The 20,549-nt window shown below is 37.4% G+C and overlaps 1 protein-coding gene and 1 non-coding gene across 4 annotated transcripts in view; one reads left to right on the plus strand and one right to left on the minus strand.

The window, feature by feature from the left end:
• Positions 1 to 318: 318 nt before the first annotated feature.
• Positions 319 to 20,549, plus strand: part of NUS1 (NUS1 dehydrodolichyl diphosphate synthase subunit) — a 77,071-nt gene continuing 56,840 nt past the window's right edge. For 2 of the 3 annotated variants that reach the window (XM_053591165.1, XM_053591167.1), the window contains exons 1-3: positions 319 to 930; positions 15,942 to 16,067; positions 16,691 to 16,840. In XM_053591165.1, the coding sequence (XP_053447140.1) occupies positions 516 to 930; positions 15,942 to 16,067; positions 16,691 to 16,840 (691 nt within the window). In that variant the 5' untranslated portion in view covers positions 319 to 515. The remainder of the gene's footprint in view (positions 931 to 15,941; positions 16,068 to 16,690; positions 16,841 to 20,549) is intronic. The other variant, XM_053591166.1, reaches the window with a different exon arrangement.
• On the minus strand, positions 10,650 to 10,756 carry LOC128586949 (U6 spliceosomal RNA). Its single transcript, XR_008380403.1, has one exon. It is a non-coding gene; the product is annotated as a U6 spliceosomal RNA (small nuclear RNA).

Raw genomic sequence — 20,549 nt, forward strand, 5'->3', positions numbered from 1 at the left:
AACTGAAGCGGGTGGTCAATAATCACTTCCTGAATTAATGAATAAAAGACAGTATAAGATGCCCAGGACCAGAGAGACTCTGGGTCACCGGAACCGCCCATTCCATCCAGGACCACACGTACCCAGCTGGCCTCTGTCTCTGACAGGCCGGAGGCAGCCGCTCTTCGCCCTCCACACTGCCAGGGGGCGCCCTTGGCCTCAGGCCCTCCTACCTCGCAGGCGCGCTCCTTCCCTAGCAGAGCCGGGATAGACTGTATCCTCGGACCCAGAAGCCTCGTCAGAGTTCCACGCCGGCCAATCAGAACAGTCCATGTACTATCGGGGGCGGGGCTGCCAGGGGAGGAGGAAGATGGCGGCGGGGGCGAGGTGAGGTGTTGGCAGTGAAAAGGGGTTCGGGCGCGGGGGGCGGGGGGACGCGGAGCTATGGCCCGCGCCGGCTGCAGGGGCGGATAGAAAGACTTCGCGCCGCGGGTGTGGGCAGGAGGGAGGTGAGGGCGCCCGAGCGCCACAAGAGTATGACGGGGCTGTACGAGCTGGTGTGGCGGGTGCTGCACGCGCTGCTCTGCCTGCACCGCACGCTCACCTCCTGGCTCCGCGTTCGGTTCGGTACCTGGAACTGGATCTGGCGGCGCTGCTGCCGCGCTGCCTCTGCTGCGGTCCTAGCGCCGCTCGGCTTCACGCTCCGCAAGCCCCCGGCCGTCGGCAAAAACCGCCGTCACCACCGGCACCCGCGCGGGGGTCTGGTCCCGGTCGCCGCCCACCCCCGGCTGCGCTGGCGCGCGGACGGCCGTTCCTTGGAGAAGCTGCCTGTGCACATGGGCCTGGTGATCACCGAGGAGGAGCAGGAACCCAGCTTCTCAGACATCGCGAGCCTAGTGGTGTGGTGTATGGCCGTGGGCATCTCCTACATTAGTGTCTACGACCACCAAGGTGAGGCCCGGTGCAGGGGTGGGGGATGGCCAAGGCGTCTCTGACCGTGAGGACCGCACATCTGGCAGGTGTGCCCGGGACGCGCGCGCTGCACACTGCCGTCCTTCCGGCTCCGCGAGTTGCCGTGTCCTGTGGCCACTACGTGCAAATCACAGTGCTGGCGCTTTCGAGGAAGGGAGATTAACTTTATTGAACACCTACTAGGTCTTTGGATTTGATTGATTCGCTTTTCAACATTTTACAAGTATTTCTTACTCATTATAATAACCCAGTAATGTAGATGGTGTTTGTATATCCTCGTTTCACAAAAGAGGGAGCTGAAGTTCAAAGACACTAGCTGATTTGACCAAGGTCACAAAGGTAGTAATGGGGGAATTGGAATTTTTGGCCAGTCTGTGCTTTTTCAGTCTTTGCCCTTTGGGTACACCATAGTATTTATTTGAAGAGATTCAAGGCCCTGTTCGTAAGTCGCAGTGCATCAGCTCTGTGGTTGGTACTATGAGTGGGAGTGCTGTGGGCCAGGAAGTATTTGAACTGAGTTTATGAAAAGTATGTGAGAGATTGGATAGGCAGAAAAGGAAAATGGTCCCCTTCTGTCTTTGGAAGTCTGGAATGATGCATGATCCTTGATCATCAGTGGCCAACTCAGTGCTTGACACAGTTGTCCCTCCCATGAGTATTTATTGAGGGAATGAATTTCACCATAGGTAATAAAAAAATTCAGTATTTGTTGGGAGGCTGCAAGCCTAAAGCACTGTGCTAGGCCATCTTCCTTGGGATCTTGCGTTTAATTCTTTTACTCCTAGGCTTGTGGAAGGTAGGCCTACACTCATATAGGTGACCTGGTTAATAACAAGAAGTGTGGGAATTAAAGTAACTGCTGTGAGAAGGGAGAAGAGAAATTCTGAATGGAAGAACTTGAGAAGTTTATGCAGAGGAGATAGGACTTAAAGGACATTGAGACATAGGTAAGAGATAAAGTTGAGGAAGGTTCTAAATATCAAGTTCAGGTTTCAGTCAAATCTTTGGAATTTCTTTAAAGATAAAGATGTGATAAGAATAATTTATGAGTATTGGCATAAAGAAAAGGAAAGAATGGTTTTATTCTCCTTTCAATAACTTAAATTACCAGTATGCTCTGGAGAAGCCACACTTGATTTTTACATTTCACTCTTTATGAGATAGTTATATTTAAGGGTATGGTTTTGTCAGAAAGTAAGTATAGGTCAGACAGTAACTTAACCAGATAAGAGTAATCTCTGCTTGCCCTGTCTTCTTCCTTGCAGCCAGAAGGGAATTTGGTGACTCAGTAGCCCGTCACCATCAAATGATGATTTTCCCTGTAACTTTTGATATATTCAGGGAGAGACATTTTTTGGAATTTGCCAAAGAATTCTACAGACCAGTAGAAACCATGAGACTATTAGAGGCTACAAAAATCAGTGACTAAACCAGTGCAACCAGTGTGGGAGAAAAAATAAGTGAAGCAGAAATGGAAATTAAAGACGTTAAGCAGTGTGGTAGATTGACTTTTATCCAGGCTGTTAACTTTTAGAGCAAGTACTTTTATCTTCCAGTAGGGAAGGAAAATATGTAGCTAAAATTATTTGAGGGAATGAACATAGACTGTATATAATATTACAACACTTCCTTGTTCCGGTAATTCCTATTCTTGAATTGCTGATGTGATTCAGAAGTATCCTGTGTCATATTTGCAAAAGAAAAATGATTGGTAATGACAAGGAAGAAGTCCAGCTAAAATTAAGTTTTGAGTGAGAACTGAGAGATCGTTTAAGGAGCATTTTGGTGAATGAACTTAGAGGATTTTGTGTCCAACTGTAAAAGCATTTTTTTAAATGGATAAGCCATAATTTCCTTCTTGAAGTAAGAGACCTTCTATTTACCCATTCTTGTTTTTGATTGATTCAATCATTTTACAAGTGATAGTTGGGTGTCTATTACGTACCAGATACTCTTCCAGACATAGACATATAAACATGGAAGTATACCTAATAAACAAAAATCCCTGTGCTCATGAGATTTAGATTTTAGTGGAGTCTGACAAGTAATTTAAATGGGAAAAATATGTGGTGTTGTAAGTGCAATGAGGAAAAATAAAACAGGAACGGAAGGATAGTGTTGAAAGTCAGTGGAGTAGAAAAGGGTGCAGTTTTAAACAGAGTGGCCAAGAAAGCCTTGGTAACTTGAATAAAGACCTAAAAAGGGGTGAGGGACCTAACCATGTGTATGTGTGAGAACAATTGGCCATTTTCAGGAGATGTAGATATTTATTCATGTTGTCTGAATAAACTTCTAACTAAGTCCACTTGTGTATAGATACTTATAAAAATCATATTGACATACTCATAAGTGCCACTATTGAGTACCTGCTGTGTGGTGCAGTGGCAGCATGCTATTAGACTAACTTGAACAATAGCACTGAGTAATGTTGAGAATAGTGAGTGTAATAGGTTAAGTTCACGTGATGAAAAGTTGGGAAATGAGGCCAGGTGAAGGCTTGGACAGCTGTTCTGGTTATCGGTTACTTTGTTGAAACCTAACCAAAGTATGATGTTTTAAAAGAACAATTTATATGTTAACTCAGCTCAGCCAGGCAGTTTTTCCTTCAGGTCACTCATAAGGTTGCAGTTAAATAGCATCTGAGACATAAAGGTTTCTGGTCAGATGTCTGGTGACAGTTTGTGGTAGCTAGAATAGATGAGGACAGGTTGGTCATCTGTCTTCACATGATCTGGAGATCCTAGCTAATTTGGGCTTCCTCGTTTAATAATTTACCTTCAGGATAATCAGACTTGTTGCTTTGCGGCTGACTTCCTCTACAGCCAGTGTTCCCAGAGACTTAGCTAAAGGCCCAAGCTGCAGGGTGTCTTATGACCTAGGTTAGGAAATCATGCAGTGTTACCTTTGCTGTATTCTCTTGGTCAGAGAAGTCACATATCTTTCCTGAATCAAGAAAATGGAGAAATAGACTTTACCTCTTCATGGGAAAATGACTTGTGCCCACGGTGGGGTTTGATAGCCATTTTGGAGACAGTTTATCATTTACATTTTTCTCTGATATTCACCTTCAAATTGGTATTTAAATAAGTATTCATTCTAATTATGGTTGGACCTTATGGTTTTTTTAACCCTTAGACTAAAAAATCCATTGATATTTACCTTGATTTGACTCTGTCTACAAACTGAGCTTTTTTTTTTTTTTTACCTGCAATATTTCTTCATTATAATACTTTCAGCCAGTAATTCTTTCATCTATCAGAAATTGGATTTATTTCCTCAGGGGAGTAATCAGGATTTTTTATTTTTTTTTTTGACCTCAGAATTGTAGTAAGAAAATTTGATTTTTTTTTAAAATATGATTATAATTTGAAAAATGGTACAAAAAGCGAGGTTTGGGGCATGACTCTGACTTTCATAGCTTTTGGTGTTTCAGCCTTAGGGTTGTTAAGTTTTCCTGTATCTCACTTGGAAGTATACCTAGCTCCATGTTTTTGTTGCCTGGTTATATTGTGCCATGCTGGGAACCTCGTCTATAGACTATTTGTGAATGATTCACTGGGAATGCTTATAAAAATACAAATTAAGCATGCTTAGTGATCAGTCTGGATGAGGGGAGTGGGACCTGGGCATCTCTTTTTTTATCACGCTACCTCTATGATATTTCTTGCACACTGAAGTTTGACCCTAACTTCTAATTAAGCCCATTTCTGTATAGATATTAACTTATTAACTTATAAAAATCATATTGACATGCTCATAAATGCCACATTTATTGAGTACCTGCTATGGTGGGTGCAATGGCAGCATTTCACTAGACTAATTTGAACAATAGCATTGAGTAATGTTGGGAATAGTGAATGTAATAGGTTAAGTTCATGTAATGAAAACTTGGGAAATGAGGCCAGATGAAGGCCTGAACCAGTTGTTCAGGTTACCTGTTACTTTGTAGAAACCTAACCAAAGTATAATGTTTTATACAATTTATATTGACTCAGTTCATTCAGCAAGGCAGTTTTTTCTCTGGGTCACTCATAAGGTTGCAGTTAAATAGTATCTGAGACATGAAGATTTCCTGGAGATTAAAGGATACTCTGCTACTTGCCTTACATCTGATTCTTCATCTTTCATGTTCCTTTTCATGAGTGAGGATAATTGGGAGGGGGGGTGGCTTATTATTTATCATAAATTGAAATGATCCAGAATAGAGCATTGCCTTCTATATGAGAATTAAGCAATAAGCCAACAAAAATTTTCTGTGTTGCTCTAGTTAGTGTTATTTCCTTAGTTTAAATCTGTACTAGGTGTCTTTTGAAGTGGTTTGGGGATACAGGTTTCTCACCCTATCATTTAAAAACTCTGCCTGTGTGATCCCAGTCTTTTCAATGTAATTGTCAATATTCTGTATAGCTTCTGCTTCTTCCATATTAGGTTCTTAATGTTTCCTCCTCCTGGAATGTGCCCTTCTCCTTTTTATGGCCAAGAGCAACATACCTGCCATAAGACTAGCGTCGACTCTTTTAAATCTTTCCTAACTATCACCACTTATGTAGCCTTTTTTGACTCTTCATTTCATTGCCTCTCTTGCTCTGAATCTCCTCAAAATGTTGTACATCTCTAAAGGTACTTCTGTCTCTGCTTTATACAGTAATGTTTGTATGTATATGTGAATGAATTTTCTTGCTAGATCATACACTCCACAGATGGTAACCATCCCTCTCATTTTTCTTCTCTTACAGAATATAGTGTGTAATGAGTAGTTCATATGTACTCCTTGAAATCAAAGAGGGCTTCATTTCCTGTAGATAAGAATAATGAACTCAGTTGCAATTTGTTTCTCAACACTAATACCCAGAATTCTTAAAGTAAATGAAAATGGTTTGCTCAGTTACTTATTTGGCATACTGACACAGATGCTATTGGGAAATATGATTTTATAATGATTTATTATTTTCCAATGTCACGTTCTTACATTGAAACAGAGAACTGTGTAGAAGTATCGAAGGTCCAGATGCAAGTATGATTATTACACTTGCTGTACTGAACAGTACAACCTAGAGTGCTTGTCTTCTTTCCTGTGGAGACCCACATAAGGAAATACTCGATTCCTAATCTCATCTTTGAAGTATACTTTTTGTACAGAATTTCACATTTATGTCAGTGTCCTAAACGTCCTTTTCTCCTTTGCTAGCTACCTGTGAAAAGACTCATTGATTCTTGTAAGTCTATCCTAAGACCTCCTCAGTAGCCTCTCTTGGCTGATCTGTCCTCACTCTTGTTCTAATTTTGAAAAACTCTGTCTCACTTTCGTCAACTTTTGAAATGACTTATTCTCTACATACCCTTTAATGTAGTACTGGATCTTCATATTAAAGTAAGCCTTTATCCTAATAGTAGTAATTATCCTTTGTTGAGCTCTTACACTATACCAGAATACCAGAAAACTATACAAAAGTTTTAAACCTTTAGCCTTTTTGCACATCAAGAAACAGAATTAAAAAGCAAAAAAAAAAAACAAAACAAAAAAACCCATATCTAGTAAGGAGCAGATCTAGAATTTGTACTAGATTTTATTCCATAGCTTCTGTACTTAATCATTATGCTATATTGATTTCCACTGGTAAGAGAATATGACCACAATAGTCACTTTTAGTACTATTCCTGATTATATTGAGTCATCTTAAAGCCTTGGTAAAGTGGTATTTATCTATAGATAGTAGAAATTTATTTGTAAAAGATATTTAAAGGCAAATAGAATTTTCTTCATCCCACCAATATAAATATCCATCCTATGCTTCATAGGACACACTTTTATAATCAACTAAATTTAATTTTATGGAGCTCCTGCTTTGTGTTAAGCTATTACTTTGTCAGGTGAGCAGTCTATGAAGATTTTCTCATCTCTTAAATGTGTAAGCAAAGGCTGAACAATCCCACATGGTTTGTTCATTTTACACATCTCTTGGGCTGAAGAGCTAAGATTTATGACCCAGCACTCATTCCATTATACTTTGTCACCATTACACATATCTGTTCCCCTACAATAGCACGTTAATTCCAGTATAATTGTTCTGTGAGGTATCCCAGGGCTCACTCTTGAAATAAGATAATTTAATGGCTTATTTTGTTATGACTACTTCAGTCATGTAAAATTTTAATGGTAGTTCGTTTTTTTTCATTTTAAATAATTGCTCCATAAGTGTATGTTTTCTTCTCTGAAGATTGCTCTCTAATAGTTTTATAATTGAGTTGCTAAAGGTAACTTAAGTGTCTAGTTTGAAAAGAAAAGAGGTAGGCCAAATGAAGAACTGGCATTATTTATAAATATTACTTTACTGCCACAGCTGGTAAGGTGCTTTTTAATGAAAAAAGATCATTTCAGTATTTACTTCATTTCAGTGTTTACCTTATTTTTCTCCCTTCTTCTATTCTTATAAATACTATAAGATATTTCTTTTAAAAATATGTTTCTATAGAAAAGGATGATTATAACAGTAAAAATTCTAGTTTCAGTTTTGAGAGATATTAAATACATATTTATTTATTTATTTATTTATTTTTTTGTAGAGACAGAGTCTCACTTTATGGCCCTTGGTAGAGTGCCGTGGCGTCACACGGCTCACAGCAACCTCCAGCTCCTGGGCTTAAGTGATTCTCTTGCCTCAGCCTCCCGAGTAGCTGGGACTACAGGCGCCCGCCACAACGCCCAGCTATTTTTTTTTTTGATTGCAGTTCAGCTGGGGCCGGGTTTGAACCCGCCACCCTCAGTATATGGGGCCGGCGCCTTACCGACTGAGCCACAGGCGCCGCCCCTTATTTATTTATTTTTTTTGGAGACAGAGTTTCACTTTGTCACCCTCGGTAGAGTGCCGTGGCATCACAGCCCACAGCAACCTCCAGCTCTTGGACTTAGGCGATTCTCTTGCCTCAGCCTCATGAGTAGCTGGGACTACAGGTGCCTATCACAACGCCAGGCTATTTTTTTTGTTGCAGTCTGGCCAGGGCCTGGTTGGAACACGCCACCCTCAGTCTACGGGGCCGGCGTCCTACCCATTGAGCCACAGGTGCCATCCTAAATATGTATTTTTTAAAGTCTCATTTTATAGGCTTGATTATACATTTCACAGAATTTTAAAAAGAATCTGTATTTAAGGAATACAGACAAAAATCTGCTGGTGGAATACTCATCCACTTAAACTTCTTGTTACTTGGTTACTCCTTAATTTGAAAAAAGTGTGTGTGTCGTGGCTTTATTACTCAGTACATGTTTAAGTGCAAGGGTTGACCACATATTGAAATCTGTAAATAATTCCAAAATGTTGCAACTTGTAGAGATTTTAAGACTCCAATGAGGTAATCTGAATACAGTATGCCGTCTAATAGGTCATTTAGGCATATGTAATTCTACTCTTCCTGAAATAGCTTCTGCTCTTGGCTTCCATGACATCGCATATGCTTGTATCTTTATTTCTCACTGCCTGTCCGGCCCTTATGTCTGATTTCTCCTTTGTTCCAGCTTCCAAATGTTGTTGTATCCCAGAGTTTTGAGCATATGTATGCCCTTATTTTTCTGTCCATTACAACTCATCAACTCTGCTAAAGTAGCAAAAAAGCAGCCATAAATAAATGGATGTGGCCAGACTGCTCCATCACTGCAGCAGTTTGCTGACCCCTGTCCCATATGACCTCTCCAATCCATGGCTTTAAATGTCATCTGTGTACTGACATGCAGATTTGTATCTCCATCTCTGACCTCTCCCATAAGTCCACCTCCTGCATTTACCTCCTTACCTAACAGATCTACTTTTTAAATTTTGTTAGGCAATCCATATGCCTGACACATCTGAAACAGTACTTTTGCATTTTTTCCCCAAAGCTCACCTCACAATGTTTCCCCATCTTAGAATATATACTACCTTCCTTATCCAGTTCCTGAAGCTAAAAATTGAGGTATCATACGTGAGTCTTTTCTTACATATTGTTCTACCTGCGATCTGATCCATCAAAGGCTTCCTTGGTCTTCTAGAATATGTCTCACATCTGGCACTTGTTTTGGTCTCCATTTCAACTACCCAAGTTTGAGTTATCATCATCTTTCACTAGATTGGTGTTCTCTTCTGGCCCATGTGTAATCCATCCATCAGCAAAGTGTTCTTTTTTATAACATCATTCAGAGTCTGAATAAAATCCTCCAGGACCTTACCATTGCCCTAGGAATGCTTAATTTCCTTACCAAGGCCCACAGGCCCCTTCATTTTTTGCCCCTGCCAATAGCCTTTCCCTTTTTTTTTTTTTTAAAGATAGTCTTGGTCTTTTGCCCAGATTAGCTCATGATAGGTCTCTGCAACTTAAAACTCCTGGGCTCAAGCAGTTTTCCTGCCTCAGCCTTCCATGTTGTTGAGACTATACGCATGCGCCACTGTGCCTATTTTTTTGCAGAGACAGGGTCTCACTCCTGCTCAGGATGGTCTTCTGGCCTCAAGCAATCCACTTGCTTTTTATTGTCATAGGTACCTTTTGCTTTTCTTTGAATATGATGAGAAACCTGGACGCTGAGAGATATGAAATAGTGTATATGAAATAGTGTGACCCCTACAATAGTAATCAGTTGGAGAATTATTTTTATATTTTAAGACCTGAACATAATCAGCAAAGAACTATTTTTTAAAATAATGTGATTATTAAAATAATCATGAGACTAGTCCCAAGGAAGGATGATACTAGTCCTTTAAACTTCTTGTTACTTGGTTACTTCTTAATTTGAAAAATAGAGACTATAGTCCATGCGCCACAGTGCCTTGCTAACTTATGGGGAAAAAAACAGGAGACAGTATTGTATAAGCACATACAGGATTACATATGTAGGTAGATAAAGATTAGGGAATATCAATAAATGGAAAATACTTGTGTTATGATGGTAAGGTTAGGGAGATTCCAGTAGTTTGTTATGATTGAAGATTAGGGAATGTTCTCTTATTATCTAAACTTTAAATCTCTTAAATAGCTTTTAATACTAGAATTTAAAACAAATGTTTTTTAGAATGGAAAAAAAAGCCTACATTTGGCCCTCAAAATGCATAGCTAGTAGTCATCAAGAAATACCAAAAATGTAGTCTTTCTGAAGTGTAACTTTGCTAGAGTACAGTTCTGTTTTTTCATGGAAATTGAAGATTTTCTTCTGTGCAAGATATTTTCAAAAAAATGTCTCTTTCATACACATATATATATATATATAATATAGTTTATAGTTGGGAAATTGAGAGTACATGAGATGGTTGTAGAGCAACAAAACATAATGTAAAATTCTTTATCATTGCACAAACTTAAGATTCCCAGGTTATACTTAAAGAATTCAAATATCTGTTTGTCCTTTGAAACCTCCCTAAAGTCCTTTTAAAAAAGAGCTCTGGTCTTGTTTTTTGAAAAAATACTACTCATTTGTTAAGAGATAAGTTTTATTTATTTAATAAAGTTTAACTTTTTTGGAGAGGGTATTCAAAATTTAATAGTAAAGTAAGTTTAGCATTGTTCATTGATCAGAGTTTGAAATACATAGTTATTCAACTGAAATAATTAGAAAAGAGACCTGGATGTCAGGCCATATCCTTAGATACTTAGCCAAAGGCTATTGCTTGCACTTTCTAGGTCTATTTCCCCATCTGTAAAAGGATAGGGTACAATAATTATTTTTTTCCTTCTTTTTTTAATATGGACACTTCATGAATTAAACTGTCATCCTTGTGCAGGGGCCATGCTACTATTCTCTGTATTCTTTCAATTTTCATATATGCGCTGCCAAAGTGAGCACTATAAAATAATTTTTGAAGCTTAATCCTATATAATTCTGTAAAAGTTTTCTTAAACATTTGAGTATTTTCAGGTGTTTTCCCCATAAGTCAGTTATTTCTGAATGAAATGTGGCCTCAATTTCCTTTGACATGAAATAACTTTTGTTATAGTTTCTAAAGGACTTTTGTTATAGTTTCTTTACTTTTAATTATCATTTTGATTCAAGTTTAAATTCTAGAAGGGAAATAAGATGACTCGCCAGAAAAAGAATCTTTACATATGTTATTACTGGAGAAATTGACTATCTCAGCCAAAGCCACCCTTCTATCTTACTGTATTTCTTGTGTATCATGTGACATATGTTTACAGATTTTGAATCCTGAAGAAAATTGTAAGCTGATAATATTGCCTATGGGTAAGTAAGATAAATATCCTAGAGTATAATTAGATTCCTAAATGGAAGTCAAGCTACCAGTTATCAGGAATCATCTTGTTTATAATTTGTCTTATCTATGTACTTAGAACTTCTAGCACCATGCTTTATAATTTCATTTCTTTGTCCAGATCAACCAAGACAAAGGTTCTGTTCAATTTTACTTTATGAAGGTGTTTATGAAAGATACTTTGTAATTGTGTCTCTCTGTAATATTCTTTTTAACTGAATTTCTGCCTATGTGTGTGCAATAAGGAAGTGTCTGCTTTTATTATGAGAGGTTCCTGGAATCTTTAAAAAGAATTCCATTCAGTGATATGTTCCTTGATGTTTTTTTTTCTTTTTCTTTTTTTCTTTTTTTTTGGGGGGGGGTGTTAGGTGGTGCTTTGTGCTCTGGTAATTCTGTTTATTAAATAAACATTGGACTCCTGCTATGTTGAAAGGTGCCTTAAAGGAAAAGAGATAAGATGAAAGTTCACAAGAAAGACTACAGTGTAGTGTGTATGTGGGGGGAGGGTGGGATTAAGCTATAATTGTAATAAAAAGCAACAAAATGTATGTATGTGAAGGGGTAAGGGTAAGTCAGAGGAGGAATAGGGTACATCAGGTTGGGGAACTGGGAAAGACCTCTTGAAGATAGGTGGCATTTTAGCTGACCTCAAGAATTAGGAGAATTTATAGGTGTGGGCTTGAGAAGGTAATATGAAGAAGGATGGAGTCTGGAATCACTCCATGTGTTTTTGAGGAACACAGTCAATTCTGATTTGCTAGGGATAGAATATTAGAAAGATAGATTCATTTAGTTCATAAACATAAATTATTTCCACCAACCAAGCATGGAGGCATAGGTTAATGTTGAGCTGAGCAGCTTGTTCTCAGTACGCAAAGTATTTTAGGAGTCACTAAAGGCACTGAAGCTGGAGTGTGCCAGAACTGAATATGCACCCTAAGAAGATTAATCTGATAGGCTGCAATTCTTTGCCGGAAAGGACAGGAAGACCCATAGAAGGCAGTGGAGCTTGGAACAATGGGGACTGGACAAAAGGAATATGGATACAGGAAATATTGATGTAGAGGAGCATATGGGGAGTGATAATGCTGGAGAGTAGAAAAGATGCCTGGGTGACTGGGCAGATAGTAATGTCTTTATTAGAAATAGAACATCAAAAACAAAGGCTGTATTGTTTCTTTTAAAAAATGTATATAAACAGCTTTATAGCAGTTAACGATTTTAAATTACCTGTTGTCCCACTGCCCGTGTATATTTACTATTCTCATTTTGCCTGTTTTCTTTCAGGCCTTGTCCTTCAGTGCATATAAGTCTTATTGCTTATAGTTTTCCCTTTTTTTTTTTTATATACTTTTTTTTTTTTTTGGCAGTTTTTGGCTGGGACTGGGTTCAAACCCACCACCTCCAGCATAATGGGGTTGGCACCCTATTCCTTTGAGCCACAGGCACCACCCTACATTTTTATGATTTATAACTACTCATGTCTATTATCAAGATAAAGCTGATAATGATAAGTTGAAAATGCCCTTCAAGTTTGTTTGTTTGTTTTGAGACAGAGCCTCAAGCTGTCACCCTGGGTAGAGTGCAGTGGCATCACAGCTCACAGCAACCTCCAACTCCTGGGCTCAAGCGATTCTCCTGCCTCTGCCTCCCAAGTAGCTGGGACACAGACACCTGTCACAATGCCTGGCTATGTTTTTTTTTTTTTTTTGGTTCCGGCCAGCATTGTTGTTGGCGGGCCTGGGCTGGATTCAAACCTGCCAGCTCAGGTGTATGTGGCTGGTGCCTTAGCCGCTTGAGCTACAGGCACCGAGCCTAGTTTTCCTTTTTTAATTTATTTTTTATTATTTATTTTTTAGATCCCCTTTAAAAAAAAAGTCACATAATTGTTTTCAGAGCTAACCACCAAGTTATTGCTCTGTTTATTCTCAGATACTTACAAAACTTTGAGATAGAATTGATGTTTGAATGAGCTGGAAATGTTAGGAAGCAAATAATGATCCTATTTCTACCTAAAATTTTAATGTTTTGTTATCATGGATGCTTGTGCATTAATTTTAATTTTTCTAGCTACCGCGTTATGTATCTTAATTACTGAATTTTTTGGCACTCTGTTAAATTTTGCACTCCAAATTTTGCCTCCCTCATTTTATCCTTGGCCTGCTTTAAAGCCTTGTAAAGAACTAGAATCAGAAGAAAGGGCACATGGATAAAAGTGGGTGCCGACAGGAACCCTGAGCAATAATCTCCATTTAAAAATGGAAAGGGGTAAAGGATTCAGTGGAAAGTGAGAAGGGGCCCTTCCATTCCGGAGCAGATTGACAGTTGACCCAGGAGAGGACATTTAGACAAGGTGGGATGAGGGTAGAATTTTAAGAAGAAACCAGGGTGGTCATTAATGGTCAAGCTTCAGAAAGCCAAGAAAGGAAGAATAAAACTTGAGAAGAGGTAGTGACTATTTTGGTGATTAAGAATTCATCAATTGTTTTGAAGGGAACAAGAGTTCCTGAAAAAAATGTTTCACTTTAATCTGGAGACTAAGGTAAAGGTGGTGGAATTTTATTAACTCATGTCCTGGATGGAATGTTAAGGAGATTTTGCATTGTTTTTAAATTAAGAAATTTTTGAAATTCAAATGACTTCCATAATTTATACGTATAATGTAGACGAAAGTGTGGCAACTTGTATATTCTGTACCTGCATAGATAATTGGAAGTCTTGTAATATTTATATGCCTGTATCATATATGCTGTTTTGTAGTTTATGCTTTTTGTATTGTACATGTGAATTTTATGATTGATTTGAAGATAATGATTTATCCTTGCCATTCACGTAGCTCCTGATATTAACCACCTTCCTTTAAAAATTTTGTTAGTGCTTAGTAATATAATGTTTGTTTAATTTTGCTCTTCACATGGGTATTTCAGAATGTTCCCTTTTATAATTCCAAACTTAAGAGTCTTAAATTTATGAGCATTCATACTATCTGTGAACATTCATAGACATATCTTAGCCTTCTGCATTTCTCCATACATACCCACTTATCTTTGAAATTGAAAGCAGTATTGCTTTCTCATTTTAGGGAGGACGACTCCCAGATATATATCTACATCTCAGTCTCTGAGTTTTTGTCTTCTTTCAGCAGACATTTATTTGTCGAGTTTTTGTCATATGTCAGGCAGTGTCCTAGGCCCTGCTGAGCAAAACAGATACCCACGTGGTATCTGTTTTGGGGTTATACAGCCCATTTTGTCTCATTTCTCTTAATCACTTTTATAGTAACTCCCGCCTAAATATTCTACCATTAATGGTCCAAAATTGAACTTATCTTTTCCTTCAAACCATTTTTTTTGCAGAATTAATCCACTTTTTAAAAATGTTACCAATTTTTTTTTCTCCCCAAAGATAAAAGCCAGGAAATTTTCTACGTTCACCTTTGGGTCAATCATGTGCTGTTTTCTGTCAGTTCTTCCCTTGTGGCTAGTACTTTTCCATTGCCTCTACTAATTATGTGTGTACTACTGCAGTAGTCTACTGCTTGGCCTTTGCTATGGCCAGGTTAATTCTACTAAAGATACACATTTCCACATTGGTCAGAAAATACTGGTTATCCATTTGGTACCCAGAATGAAAGAAAAATTAGGACTATTCCCTTGTCCCCCTTCTCAGATTTTTGTTATCAGAAGCATTTGTCTTTTGAACGTTCTTACTTTTTCTTATCATTTTCCCCAGCTAGTGTCCTGTTTCTTCTCTTTAATTTTTTGAGTTAGCACAACTAAATTCTTGCATATTTTACAAGACTTCCCCCATCAAAGGAGACTGCTTTTATAAATGCTATTACATATACATGCATGTATGTATATATATACACACACACACACACATGCACACACAAATATATATATATATATATAAAATCTTTTTATTTAAAAGAATTTTTTACTATGTTTTCTCTCCCAGTTAATCATTGAACTGCTATAAAGTCAGGCCTGACAGAGTACAGAGTAGGAACACCAGATAAAGATCAAAGAGGCAGTGGCCACTAGAAAGCTGCCTCTTTGAAAATAGTCAAAAACTTGGTGCTTTTTTTGTATTTGGAGCTCTGTATTAGTTTTATATTAAAGGTGTGTAATGTAGTTCCTTGGTCTTTCTCAATAACAGGGTAATTATAAAGTGTTAACTTTTCTCTGTATAGTTGGAGAATATTAAATACTATTTTATATCGTTTAGTTTTCTGCTTTGTTTGAATTGATCAAACTTTGATTTTGTTACTTTTGTCTGTTATTCACTTTTTCTATAATTCATATTAATTCCTCTTGAGAGTTAAAAAAAAAAAACTAAGCAAATGAGGCAGTAGTAAACACACTTGGTAAATCTGTGAGCTCAACACCACTGCTACAATTTATAAGTTCTCGAACAAGGTCCCTTAAGGACATTGGGTCTCAATTTTTTAATCTGTAAATAAAAGTTTCGAGTGATCTTTTAAAACTCCAAAGTCAAATTTTTTTAATATTCATATTGCCACTAAGTATTTGCCCCTTTCTTTCTTTTTCTTTGGCTTGAAGCCAGAGTTTTATAAAAATAAAGTTTTGTTATCATGTTTTCATTTTAGATTCCTTTTAGGATTAGTTATTACTGCTTTATTTGGAGTTTTTTCAGTTCTGGGTCTAGTAAATGTTTTCACAACAAGCGTCCACTATTCATTGATGAGGATAAATTAACCTAATCACAATTTACTTATTTTATTTTTTTCTTTTTAAGGTATTTTCAAAAGAAATAATTCCAGATTAATGGATGAAATTTTAAAACAACAGCAGGAACTTCTGGGCCTAGATTGTTCAAAATACTCACCAGAGTTTGCAAATAGTAATGACAAAGATGATCAAGGTAAGTGTGAGTGTAAAATTGAATATGTAACATAGGAAAATGTGTAGTTTGTGTTTCACTGCAATTTTTGTCAGTCATTTATTCATTCCCTTTGCTCTGTTAGTGTTTATTGCTCTGTTAGTGTTTATTTAGTGTTTTTAACCATCAGATTTAGACTCTTTGCTCCTCATCTTTTTAAAAGGTAATTTTCAGGAAAGGATAAAATAATGACTTTTATATCAATATTAAAAATTGAACTTGTGTTCAAGATTTTATTTAACCTGTCAGATTTTATATCTGGTTGCTCTTTTTTTTTTTTCTTTTTCCTTTTTTCTTCTATAGATAGAATTTTAGATGTGTGAAAATTAACTAGTCTATAGGTAAAACTCCTATTTTGTAGAAGATTTAATCAAAATACAACATCATTCTGAAGACTTTGAGAAGTTAGTATTTAAATGTAATTGGGGGATGAATGGATCCTTTCAGAGGAGAATAGCTAAGTCTATTTTGATATTGAAATTAAATGGCGTAACTAATTCTTGTTTACTTTAAATTCTTGCCTTTATTTTGGACTGAATTTAATACTTCTTAATACAGGTAAAGGAGAATGCTTTTAAAAATTTCTTATTTGTTTTTTCCTCCAGTTTTAAATTGCCATTCAGCAGTCAAGGTGCTGTCCCCAGAAGATGGAAAAGCAGATATTGTGAGAGCTGCTAAGGACTTTTGCCAGTTAGTAGCCCAGCAGCAAAAGAGACCCACAGATTTGGATGTAGCTATGCTAGACAGTTTACTTAGTAAGTCATATATATATATATACACATATATATGCGTGTGTGTGTGTGTGTGTGTGTGTGTGTGTGTTTAGTTTTGTTCCACAAGGGTGCAGTCTGGAAGCAAACATGTTTCTTTCACACTATAAAGCCTGATTTTGTTGTTGTACCTATTATACATGTAGTTCTGAAATTTAAAGACCTACGTGTAAAAATGGTTTTGAGATAATGAACAACTCACTTGCATAAGGACTTAGTGGTAAAAAAGAGGACTTTTGAGGATTTTTTTACAGTGAGGAATATGCTTGAAATTAGGGCTTCTGCTTGTCAGCCTTCCTCTTCTCCCCGTGGTTTTTTTTTTTATTTCTTTTGATCTTTCTATTAAGTTCAAACTTAACAGCTTTTGATGAGGTGCTGCCAAGATATTAAGAGAATCTTACTATCATCCATGACTCCTTTTTTAGTATTCTTAACCATTATGCTGTACCTAATAGGCCACTATATTTATGATGCCATACAATATATGTAGAACATTTCCCCCCACTATTTATCAAAGCTTTTGTTTTACTTAGTCTCTCTAATGCCCCTTTAGGAACCTTTTGTCTTAACTTCTTGGTCCTTTTGCTTACTAACATTATCCTTGATCTTTTTAAAGAAAGACAATCTCTCTAACAAATTCTTGTCCATTAATAGCTTCTATAGATAAACAGTTCCAGACATTCATTTGTCATTCATTCATAGAGTATCCATTTACTTTATTAATCATGAATTTTCTAACTCCTTTGTTTACATTCTTTGTTTCTTCTGCTTTGACACGTGTCCATCACAGAGCACAGTCCCCTCTGCCCTCTCACTACTCCTACTTTAATTGACCACTCACTTTTTACCCTACTCTTTTTTTTTTACTTTTTTCTTTTCTTTTTTTTATTGTTAAATCATAGCTGTGTACATTAGTGCAATCGCCTGTACCCATTTTAAGATGCACCATAGATGTGGCCCCACCCATTATCCTCCCTCCACCAAAACCTCCCCCCTCCCTTCCCCTTCCTTGGCCCTTTCCCCATAGTCTTGTGCTATAGTTGGGTTATAGTCTTCATGTGAAAGCTATAATTTAGCTTCATAGTAGGGCTGAGTACACTGGATACTTTTTCTTCCATTCCTGAGATACTTTGCTAAGAAGAATATGTTCCAGCGCCATCCATGTAAACATGAAAGAGGTAAAGTCTCCATCTTTCTTTAAGGCTGCATAATATTCCATGGTATACATGTACCACAATTTGCTAGTCCATTCGTGGGTCGATGGGCACTTGGGCTTCTTCCATGACTTAGCAATTATGAATTGGGCTGCAATAAACATTCTGGTACAGATGTCTTTGTTATATTGTGACTTTTGGTCTTCTGGGTATAAACCTAGTAAAGGAATTATAGGATCGAATGGCAGGTCTATTTTTAGGTCTCTAAATGTTCTCCAAACGTCCTTCCAGAAGGAACGTATTAGTGGGCATTCCCACCAGCAGTGTAGAAGTGTGCCCTTTCCTCCACATCCACGCCAACATTTCTGGTTTTGGGATTTTTTTATGTGGGCTACTCTTACTGGGGTTAAGTGATATCTCAGAGTAGTTTTGATTTGCATTTCTCTGATGATTAAGGATGATGAGCTTTTTTTCATGTTTTTGTAAATCTTGAGTCGGTCTTCTTTAGAGAAGTTTCTCTTCAAGTCCCTTGCTCACCCTGAGGTGGGGTCACATGTTCTTTTCTCGTTAATACGTTTGAGTTCTCTGTGGATTCTGGTTATTAGATCTTTATCAGAGATATAACCTGCAAATATTTTCTCCCATTCTGAGGGCTGTCTGCTTTTACTCACTATGTTCTTGACTGTGCAGAAGCTTTTTAGTTTGATCAGGTCCCAGTAGTGTATTTTTGATACTGCTTCAATTGCCTGGGGAGTCCTCCTCATAAAATATTCACCCAGGCCGATTCCTTCAAGAGTTTTCCCTGCACTTTCTTCAAGTATTTTTATAGTTTCATGTCTTAAGTTTAAATCTTTTATCCAGTGAGAGTCTATTTTAGTTAATGGTGAAAGGTGTCGGTCCAGTTTCAATCTTCTACAGGTTGCCAGCCAGTTCACCCAGCACCATTTGTTAAATAGGGAATCTTTTCCCATCTGAATGTTTTTAATTGGCTTGTCAAAGATCAGATAACGATAAGTAGCTGGATCCATCTCTTGGTTCTCTATTCTGTTCCAGACATCTACTTCTCTGCTTTTGTGCCAGTACTATGCTGTTTTGATCACTATGGATTTATCATACAGTCTCAGGTCTGATAGCATGATTCCTCCTGCTTTGTTTTTATTGCTGAGTAATGTTTTGGCTATTCGAGGTTTTTTCTGATTCCATATAAAACGAAGTATTATTTTTTCAAAATCTTTAAAGTATGACAGTGGAGCTTTAATAGGAATTGCATTAAAATTATATATTGCTTTGGGCAGTGTGGACATTTTAACAATGTTGATTCTTCCCAGCCATGAGCATGGTATGATTTTCCATCTGTTAACATCTTTGGCTATTTCTTTTCTTAGAGTTTCATAGTTCTCTTTGTAGAGATCTTTCACGTCCTTTGTTAGGTATACTCCCTCCCAAATATTTCATCTTCTTTGGCACTACTGTGAAAGGAATAGAGTCCTTGACTGTTTGTTCGGCTTGGTTATTGTTGGTATATATAAAGGCTACAGATTTATGGGTGTTGATTTTGTAGCCTGAGACATTGCTATATTCCTTGATCACTTCTAAAAGTTTTGTAGTAGAATCCCTAGTGTTTTCCAGATATACAATCATATCATCTGCGAAGAGTGAAAGTTTGATCTCTTCTGACCCTATGTGGATACCCGTGATCACCTTTTCTTCCCTAATTGCAATGGCTAAAACTTCCATTACAATGTTAAAGAGCAATGGAGACAATGGACAACCTTGCCTGGTTCCTGATCTGAGTGGAAATGATTTCAATGTAACTCCATTCAATACGATATTGGCTGTGGGTTTGCTGTAGATGACCTCTATTAGTTTAAGAAATGTCCCTTCTATACCAATTTTCTTAAGTGTTCTGATCATGAAGGGATGCTGGATATTATCAAAAGCTTTTTCTGCATCAATTGAAAGAATCATATGGTCGTTATTTTTAAGTTTGTTTATGTGTTGAATTACATTTATAGATTTACGTATATTGAACCAGCCTTGAGACCCTGGGATAAATCCGACTTGGTAATGGTGTCTAATTTTTTTGATGTGTTGTTGGATTCTGTTTGTTAGGATCTTATTGAGTATTTTAGCATCTATATTCATTAGTGATATTGGTCTATAATTTTCTTTTCTTGTTGGGTCTTTCCCTGGTTTGGGGATCAAGGTGATGTTTGCTTCGTAGAATGTGCTGGGTAATATTCCTTCTTTTTCTATATTTTGGAAGAGGTTTAGTAGTATAAGGTACTAGCTCTTTAAAGGTTTGGTAGAATTCCGATGTAAAGCCATCTGGTCCTGGGCTTTTCTTTTTAGGGAGATTTTGTATAGTTGATGCTATTTCAGAACTTGATATAGGCCTGTTCAACATTTCCACTTCGTTCTGGGGGGGTAGGTGGCGTGCTGCCAGGTATTGGTTGATTTCTTTCAGATTTTCATATTTGTGAGAGTAGAGTTTTTACCCTACTCTTGTATTCTCTCCCTTATCACTGCCTACGATAGTA

This window comes from Nycticebus coucang, chromosome 5 (assembly GCF_027406575.1).
Source record: "Nycticebus coucang isolate mNycCou1 chromosome 5, mNycCou1.pri, whole genome shotgun sequence".
In the NCBI taxonomy this organism is placed as follows: Eukaryota; Metazoa; Chordata; class Mammalia; order Primates; family Lorisidae; genus Nycticebus; species Nycticebus coucang.